This window comes from Phoca vitulina, unplaced genomic scaffold (assembly GCF_004348235.1).
Source record: "Phoca vitulina isolate PV1807 unplaced genomic scaffold, GSC_HSeal_1.0 scaffold20, whole genome shotgun sequence".
Classification (NCBI taxonomy): domain Eukaryota; kingdom Metazoa; phylum Chordata; class Mammalia; order Carnivora; family Phocidae; genus Phoca; species Phoca vitulina.
The window spans coordinates 3,656,360-3,666,409 of NW_022589723.1; the positions used below are offsets into that span (position 1 = coordinate 3,656,360).

General features: G+C 40.8%; 1 protein-coding gene across 4 annotated transcripts in view; it reads left to right on the forward strand.

Moving 5' to 3' along the window:
• FMN1 (formin 1) overlaps positions 1 to 5,419 on the forward strand; it is a 418,828-nt gene extending 413,409 nt beyond the window's left edge. For all 4 annotated transcript variants that reach the window (XM_032417337.1, XM_032417336.1, XM_032417339.1 and 1 more), the window contains one exon: positions 1,374 to 5,419. In XM_032417337.1, coding sequence (XP_032273228.1) covers positions 1,374 to 1,418 — 45 coding nt within the window. In that variant the 3' untranslated portion in view covers positions 1,419 to 5,419. The remainder of the gene's footprint in view (positions 1 to 1,373) is intronic.
• Positions 5,420 to 10,050: the final 4,631 nt, after the last annotated feature.

The window sequence follows — 10,050 nt, forward strand, 5'->3', positions numbered from 1 at the left end:
GTCAGAGATGGGATCCAAACTCAGGATGGGTGTTTAGAAATCACCAGCTTGAGGGGCGCCTGGGTGGCTCAGTTGTTAAGCATCTGCCTTCAGCTCAGGTCATGATCCCAGGGTCCTGGGATCGAGCCCCACATCGGGCTCCCTGCTTAACAGGAAGCCTGCTTCTCCCTCTCCCACTCCCCCTGCTTGTGTTCCCTCTCTCACTGTGTCTCTCTCTGTCAAATAAATAAATAAATAGAATTTTAAAAAAATATTTAGAAATCACCAGCTTGAGTTTACATGTAGGCCACTTTAGTAACTCAGTGCATCACATCTCATAGATCACAAGCAGCTGTTCACAAGGGGCCTCTCCATGCAAAGGAGTATACCTCTTCCATTTCTTTTTTAAAAGCCTTTTATGTGCTCACTCCAAGAGTGGATACACCCATTCTCACTATGCTTAATATTTTATTTCTCTAAAGTCCTAGAATGGTGAGGATCCATGCTTCTGTTTTGTATTTTCTTGTCTGTATTTATATCTTGCCAGCAGCCTTTCATGTCCTTCATCTTTAGAAGGCTATCCCTGGGCAGGAAGCTCAGGGAGAGCAGAGCAGAACATCCATGGTAAAATGGGAGTTTCCTCCACGCTATGTGGATGGATTAAATCTGCTCCTCTTCCATTTTGCATAGCCTTTGTTCAGTTCCACCATCTTCACCATACGCAGATGTATTCAGCTTGGAAACAGTGATTTTTTCCTATCTAGACTCCCCAGAAACTATTTCTTAAGCATTCCCTAATTCCATTAGTAGACTGAGCATGGGGGTAGGAGGAATCTTTGAGTAACTGCAAAGTTAGGACCTTTGTCACAGAGGAAGAGAACAGACCAGCCTTGCATGGTAAAGGTCAGTCTTTTAGATGGATATCATTGATTGATTAGCTGGTTATTCATTGTTTTTGGAAAGTAAGGGGAATAGGTTGGGAGGAGCAGGTAACAGGATTTCAGGAAAGAAGGATAGAATTACTCTCATTTCTACGGCATTGAGTACAACTCTATTCATCATTCGAGGCCAAAACTTTGAGAAATTTAGGGACGCCTGGGTGGCTCAGTTGGTTAAGCGACTGCCTTCGGCTCAGGTCATGATCCCGGAGTCCCGGGATCGAGTCCCGCATCGGGCTCCCTGCTCAGCAGGGAGTCTGCTTCTCCCTCTGACCCTCCCCTCTCTTATGTGCACTCTCTCTCACTCATTCTCTCTCTCTCAAATAAATAAAATCTTAAAAAAAAAATAAAAAATAAATAAAAAAAAAAACTTTGAGAAATTTATCAAAGTTTGAGAAAGATGAAAATTAAGAACAAAGAATGATAATGAACTCCTATTTTTTCCTCAAACAACAGAAAGAAAGACTGCGTCAGAAGGAAGCCAGCGTGACCACTAACTAACACAGAGCCATGTGAGAATGACAGCAGCAAGATGCATTTTCTTGCATCATCTTTTGCAACACTAGTGCTGCAGGAAGTTCTTGAAAGATACGTCACCACATGTTGGTTTTGCTCATCTCTTTCTGAGGTCATTGCAGTAAGCACCTCGTGCCTTCTTAAGGGAGTCCCTTGTTAAGCCACAGGAACAATGAGAAATTGTTTAAGGGAACATTGTAGGGATATTTGATTATTGTTTCTTGTAGAGGTCCAAAGTCATGCCATTACAACACCAGAAGAAATACCAAGATTTTCCAAATGTTTTTAAAAGTGGAGATTTCAAGCTTTCTAATCCAAGCTTGATATATATAAACTTGTGACAGAAAAAGAGAAGGATCTTTTATGACAATTGCCTTAAGAGGATTCGAGCCTTGATCTTTCCACACTGCTGGTGTGACTATTGATCTTAATTTTGATCCTGTTGTGGCAAGATCCTACAGTATTTTTCTCACCAAAAATGTTGAAACTTACCAAAATTATTTTTTAAGACATCCAAGACTATGGATTTTCCAGATGAGAGAAATGGTTATTTTGTTGTTGTTGTTGTTGTTGTTGTTGTTGTCCATATAATGGAAAGGACAGAAAATGGAATTATACATGGGTAGAGAGGGAGTTAAATAGCCATAAACTTGACCCTGGAGAAGAAATTACTGTACGGGGAGTTGACATCAGCTATTAAGCAAGACCCATTCTTTTGTTTTTCTGTGAGTTCATTGTGGTTTCCTTGTCCAGCAGAAATTCTCTACCCTTATTCTCGAAAGAAACAGTGATACCCAAGCCAAGACAGGCTTGGAGGTCAAAGTACCTGCTTGGGCAAGTGACCCAGTCCCAGCACATTTCACATTTCAGAATGTTCGTGAATGGGTAAGGCCATGTTGGCATTCAGCTGAGCTCTGCATCATGTTCTGGGACTGTGTGTGTCTGTACCTCTCCCACCAACCTCAGGAGGCAATTTCCAGACAAGAGAGCAAATGCTACTAACAGCCTTTCATCATGACACTGACAGGCACGTGACCTAGGGTGAAGCAGGAGTCTTTGATGTTGAAAAAATTAAGACCATAAAAAAGATTCTTTACATCAAAATGAAAAGAAGGTGATTACATTAATATTAAGCTTTGAGTGGAATATCATGGACAGGCAGCTTTTTCTGACCCTGGGAGCCCATATGATCGCTGCCCCTTGAATCACAAGGGGGAAACCACCTTGGACCTCTCCCCTGACATTTTTTTCCTTAAGTCACCTCTCTTCTAATCTATCTTGTGAGAGGAGAAGAGAGAGGACTGGGCTTGAATTGAGAATAGGATCAAAGACTATCCATTTTCGGCCTTGAAGGGAAAGAGGTCCAAGCCTTCTCCAGTTGGTGGACGACAGTCTAGAGGTGGGTAAGAACCTTAAAACCCTTCCTGATTGGGCTGCCATGTGTGGCCTTGCCCCCGGCCCCAGCCTCTTCCCAGAACCTCTCAATTTGCCAGGTACCTGAGTGTCCCCCCAGGACTGCCTGCTAATGATCAGTCCCCTCAGGGACTCCCTAATAGAGTCAGCTAATTAAAGCAGCCCTGTATCCTAATATAATGCAGTCAGGATCAAATCAAATCACAGAAGCCATATTTGTGCAGGTGCTAACCACCTTCTCTAATAATTCAAAAGAAAGGAATATGGTAGCATGGTTGGGTCTTTTTTTTTTTCTCCCCCCAGTTCAAAATAAGAGATGAGACAAGCAAAACAAAAAAGCTGGTAAGGAGCTGACATTACTAAAAGAAGTTGCTCGTGAGCCAGAAGCTTTCCATACTGCTTTCTTATATTGTTTCTCTTCATTTTCACTCAACTGTGAAGAAAACCTAAGAAATTCATTGATTTAAAACAAATTCCATTTACAGTCATCCTGTGCTCTGGGACATTCCTTCTAATTTTATCATGCAGAAGAAAAGTGCCTGTCTTTTCCATGCTCGGGGGACCAACTCTGAGTTCAGTGAGATCAACATATGTCTAGATCCTCACTGGTTCCCACAGACTTGATGGGCGAGCGCAGCATGTGCTTTCAGTGGAGTCACTGGTCCACTTCAGGTCTCTAAAGAGGATACTCACAAGAAAATCACGGACAGTAAACAGGCCTGTCACTATGGCCACATAACCCTGCAAGAACATGCTCTCGGGGAACCAGTGCTGAAGAAGAATGAGTGGAAATATTTAATGTGAGAATTAGACAAAGGCAGCCCAAGTTGGATTCCATTCACATGGACAGACTAGCCACTGGCAGTAAAATGCTTATTTCTAAAGACTATATTTTGCCTGCTCTGTTGGTAAACCTGGTGATTTTGTCAGACTAGTCAAATATAATAAGTTAGTGTATTAAGACACTAGGGCAGAATCTCCATTATTCTCACCCATTTTGGGTCCTGCGTTGTGTATCTGGGTGCCCCCTCCATACATTTACTGCAGTGTTGGCACAGCCTTTGTTTCTAACGGAAGTCGATACTCAGTGAAATTTCACAAGAGCTTGTTCAAGGTGGGCCATCTAAAACAACCTGGAGCCCCTTGAAATTATCCCTCTAAAATGCAGTTGAGATTATGGTAAATGCAACAGCTGTCTCTAAAGGTTTCATGGAGAGGAAGTAGTTAGTGTGCCACTTAAGCAGCTTGAGCATTTCGGGCAAGCAGGGTTTAAGTGGCTTTTCTAAGAACAGCCTTCCCCAAACTAGAGAGAGAGTGGCCAGTATTGCTACTCTGTGTTTAACCAGACACTCACACCCAACTTTACTAGTCAGACTCTGAAAAACCTTGACTTAGAAGCAACATCGTCTCTTCCTAGCCAGGAGTCATTACATCTGAGGACATAGTTGGTTGGATAGCAGTTTAGACTCTTGCATGAGTAACCTGAAATCATCATCAAGCATGCAAGTATATCATATATTACACTAAAACATGATATAAACATGTTAGGTAAAAAGCATCAGGCCTGTGAGACGTCAAAGATGAGGTTAGAAGGAGGTGTACTGTATGGCTTTTAACACAAAAGGCAGCTTAATGGTGCGGGTAGGGGCGGAGGGCACAGAAAGAGAAAAGTGTGGCCAAGCAGAAATAGATGATCATGATGACGATGGACCTGCTGCCTTTTGAATCCTTGAGTTGACATGTCTCTTCAAATGCCCACCAAAAGTACCTAGGAATAATGGAAAAACAATTTCTGAAATCTGGGAAGTAGAATAAGGAAACCCAGCTGTGTGAGTACATCTTTAAATGTTCTAGCCAAAACAAATTGGCAGTATGGTTGAGGAATCAATTGCCAGATTGGGTGCTAGTCTTGGACCCCTCTTACCTCCCAGTAAGCTACTGAGCCCCCCCCTTAGGCACCTCTTTTTTTCCCTAAGAACCATAAGGAAAGGCATTTCCTAAATGAACAGCTTATATGATGCTGGTGGAGAAACTGGAGAAACTAAAGGAAGGAATGAAACTCTGGGGGTGGTATTGGAAACCTCCTTGCTACGGTTCTTCCAAGGACCAGGATTGGATGTAGCAGAAGAGTCATGTTATTTTTGGAAAAGATTTGCCTGTTGGCCTGGGATTGTACATCTCTCTGTAGATTATACTGTGCACAATGGGGCATTTTCATGTTAATTATATTCTTGTTTTCTCGAATGTTGTATTTTCTCATTTCTGTTTCTGCTTTTCCCTTGCCTGACATCATAGACACAGATCACTGCACACAACATTGCATGCAGCAGTATAGCCTAAGACAGTGCCTAGTCCAAGTATCAAGGGGAATTAGCAATGCAGACCTGCAGCCTCTTTCCCTGTAATCAGACTATAACCTTAACAGGGAAACCTCTTCGTTCCCTGACTTCCTAAATCAGCTTATTTTGTGGTACTCTCCCCTCCTCAAATAAAGATAAAACCAACTTGGGGCTTTCTGTGTCAGGGAGGAGAAAGAAGTCCAAAATATATAGCTTTTTTTCCCCAAAAATATCTGGTCCAAATATCAAATATATCATTTTATAAAGTAGATTTGTGCATTATTTTCTTTGATTCTGCCTGTTCTAAAAAAAAAAAAAAAAAAAAAAAAGCTGGAAGGGAAAGAAAAAGCATCAGATTTGGTAATTTGCAAATTAGTTTATTAATTTCTAAACCACACAAAACATGGACATACTGTGAAATCCAATGTTGTGGAAATCCTGAGCACAGAAAAATTGGAACAGCTGTGTGAGCTGATGAGCATGGACAAAGTAAGAGCTCTCTGGGGCCTGCTTGAGACTTTAGTCTCAACCAGGCAATTTTTAGAGTTTGGATTCAAAAGAGTCAAAGATTGCCCTGAATAGTATACTTTTTTAAAAGCCACATACAAGGAAAAGTGGTGTGATATAATGGAAGAAGTGGCCAGACCATTACACCATCCTTACTCTGCATTCTCTTAAGAACAGTTGATAAATGTGTGGAACATCTGGAAGGCCATCAAAACCACAATTCATATATCAGCTATTGTACCTTTAGGAACAATTCAGCTGAAGAAAGTGGGCTGAATGAAGGAATGAACTTTCATTCATGTCAGCTACTTTGTCATCATGAAGAAATTGGCAACATAAGAGAAAAGGCTATGAGGCCAAACTAATAGTATTTAATATTTGAAAAGTATGAATCATTTTTAGCCTTGCCACAATGCAAGTAACTTCTTGGTTATGTTTCCACCTTCTAGCTACAGAGAAAAACAATCCAGCTGCTTGGAACCTTCCCTATTATTGGTGCAAAAGTCACTTAAAGAAAAGCACCTTTGGAAACTGGCCTCCGCATGGCTGGCTGCTTGCAGACACGCATCACAGTATTTATAACCCCATTAGCAATTGAATCCAGGCATCACTAGGCTCTTACTCACAGCTGAGGGTGTGACCAAGAGGCCCATTTTGTGTCATTTCTACACACACGTCAGTTGTTGACACCTTGTTAGAGCACTGAATGCTAGTTTCACAATTCTTCATTTCCCCTTCCAAGGAGTGGGCAATCTACCAAACCCTCCCAAATTGACTTTTTGCTGCGAAGGAGTGAATTCAAGAGCATTTTAACATGCAGGGTTGAAGCCAATTCAGTAGCCTTAGTTGTGCCAAGACTCTTAATCAACACTGTGATATAAACCTAGCATTTGGGAAATTTGTGTAGTTGACAACTTAATTGGAAATGCGAAGATATTAAAATGGCAGCCATCTAACTCTGTCTCTTCAAACCCTCGTGCAGCTTCTACCAGCAGAGATGTTAAGGAAGCAAATCAAGCCTCAGTCAGGAGACCAACTGTCCTCAAGGAGAGCTTACTAGGTTCGCTTCCCCTCTACTCCAGCCCCTCTCTCAACCAGCCTGGTGATAACTAGTAACACAAAAAAACCTTCTCCTTTTCATCCTTCTCTTCTCTGGTATGATGGTTCACTTCAGTCAGGAGCTCAAATGAACTCCAGACTTTATTGCATATTACATCTATGAAGTACTTGTTCATGAATTTTGTCTGCATTCTATGATCTGGAGAAGACCAACTTAAATCTCATTTTTTTTAATAGGAAAGTGGTAGCTAACACCATTAATTTATCCTTCTGTATTCCATCTATGCTCATATAACTTTCTGTTTTTTAATCTTCTCTTAAATGTACTAAAAAACACCAGTCTGCCTCCTTTTCTGAAAGCTAACCCAAATAGTTCTGGGAGCTATTTTTTCATGCTTTGTGTGAAATTTGATAGCATTGGGCTAGAAAAACGCAAATGAGCCCATAGTTTCCAGCAGAAAGTCACCTCCCCAAAATTTGTCATTCTTCTCCATGGAGTAAGCAACTTCTACTATATTTAGGCTATTTTGTAGGCTGAGCATTTCCCTAAATTCTACCTGTACAGACACCAAGGGGCTCTCTGTCTTTGAAACTGTAAGGAGGTCTTACAAGAGAGTATTTCTCCCCATATATATAGTGGGAGCCCCCAATATGTTATCTTATACTTTTCCTGCATTCATTCTTAGGCATGCATTCACCGTGGTTTGTCAACATCTTTGGCAAAATTGTACTTCCTTTCCTTCATTGTCCTCTTCCAGAGCTTGCTTCTATTCTTGTCTCATGAAACAAATGTATTTTCATTTATTCAACTGGGCCAGCTTTCCAAAATGAAAGGCTAGTTCCATAGACACCTGAGTATACAAGGAAATTATTCTCTACCTCCCCATGGCATGGACAATAAATGTGTTCAGGAATGAACAACTCTCTGGGAACTCTTGGGATGATTTTGAATTCCAGGGTTCTATGAGAAGCAAAAAAATGGGTATGTAGCATACAAAAATTGTACTACTCTTCCCAATAAGAGGTTAGAAGGAGATTCAAAATCTTTACATCTTAGATAGGTTTGAGTGAACTATAAGTAGCTCATTTTTTTTTCCTTTCTTCTTGACAACTTGTCCCTGGCCATAATCTTACTTTTTCATATCTGACCCCCAACACATAAAGAAGGTGGTTTCAGCCTCACTGGGACTGCACTCTTCCAAAGACATCCATTTCCTTTGGAAACAAATCTGTGAGTGAGGGGAAAGTAGTGTAATTCTCCTGTCTGTCCAGAGTGACATACGTAGGATTTTGGGGTCCACCAAAAGGATAGGGCTATCCCAAATCATTAATTTTACAATTCTGTAATGCTTCAATTTCTCGAGACACAAATAATGTGACCCTACTGTTAGTAAAATGTATAATCTTCAAAGAATATAAGCGTTATGAAAAAAGGACTTCCCTTTAAAGAAGAGTCTAAAACCCTCCTAAAAAGGCAGAAACTTATAAAATTCAAAATTGAACAATTTTTTTTAGAGAAAACATGTCATTGATTCATCATAGTTTTTTCCTCTTATTGAGTTTTAATTTAGACTAGCATGGGAAGCAGGGTGCCCCTGGACTTTGATTTAGGGGATCGTGCTTTGGCCTGGAAAATCAGCACTGAGCTGCATGCCCAGAACCTAAGTGAAATCAGTCAGCATCCTAATAGGAATCAGGCCTAACAAATGTAAATTACTTCAAGTCCTTTAGGGCTTAATTTTCTCAGTGACACCCTGGACCCCAGACGCTGCTTCCTAAAATGCATTTGATCCATGCGGTGATGTCTCCATAGGGTCTTGGGAGATTGTAAGCGATGGGATGTGGGAGTAGAGCAGGAGACGGGGAGAAGGAAATTTTGAACATGGCGGCCAGGGTGCAATGTTTTGCTGATCTAATGCACTGTTGGGAGGCTGGTGACTTTTGCCTTGCTTATATCACGGATGACCTTTCAGTGGCAGCTCCAGGAATCTCATCAGGCAAATGAGACTGTTCAGTATCTCCTATTGGTCAGTGCCTGACAATGTGCTGGAAAAGCAGGTACCCTAGTGAAACTGGCCTGTGTTCAGATTCATTCCCATGGGGCTGGTTATGCATGGGCCTTCCTGTTTTGTCCACGCCTGTCCAAAACTCACTGTGGCACTTACTTCGTGTCACTTTTCTCGCTTCAGTACTCGTGCTTCGGCCTCCCCTTCCTTCAGAGCCCACGGCTTTTCCCCTCACTTTACCTTTATAGTTTCTCCAGAATCCAGCCTTAATTACCCCCTCCCTCCCTCCCCTCAAGCCTGATGCACCATTCCCCAGCCCTTTGGACGGGGTGCTCTGCTGTCACCAAGTGAGACACAGCACTGTGACTGCCTCCTGTTAATGTCAGCATCACCTCATCACTTAGGCAAAGAGGGAAAAATCCATAAAAGAGATGGAAAATACATTTCTTTTTTCGTCTTATTCTCTATTTTAAGAAGGTCTTCGAAGGGAGGGTTCTAGGCCGTTTCAATCTCTCCTAGATTGTACTTTAAGCCTGTCTAATTAGGGACCATCCTTTGATAAGTTATAAATCAGTCCAGTCTCACCATCTAGGATGCGTAAGACTAAAGTTTTGAATCTGAAGGAACTTTTCTGTGCTGCTGGACAAATTGACTTAATTCTGTGCAAACAGTTTGAATCACAGGCTTTTTATTGCCACCCCATTCTTACTACTACTCATGATCCAAACATCTACACGAATCTGGATCATGATGTTGACAATTTGTGGTTATTTTCAGATCAACAGTAACTGTTACACTCTTGAAAGTGCTTAAAAAGAAAGGGTAAGCATGTCCTGAGTAATCAGTCTTTGAACCTGGAAAAATTTGGCTTCTCTGTTAAATATTAGATCAATCTGTAGATGTAATCTTAAATTTTCAGCAATAATGAAGACAGTTTGGGAAACGAGAAGGCACTTTAAAGACATGAAACCTTACATTACATGCTCTTGGACATTTTTTAATATAATAAGCTAATTGGATTCAGGTATTTTTTCCCTTTAAATTTTTAAAAATATGTATTTCTAATTTGTTTGCATATTTAATTTTGTCAAAGCTGAGAAATGTTCATTAGTTGGATTTGTAAATGTCATTTGCAACCAAATGAAGTATTTATTTTTAAAAAGAAAGGGTGAAGGAACCAATATTGACTTGTACATAATGAAAATATATGTGTGTGTCTATATATATATATATATTTTTTTTTTCCTCCTTGACACTATTTGGTCACCACATCAAGTGTATTTTTGTACATAA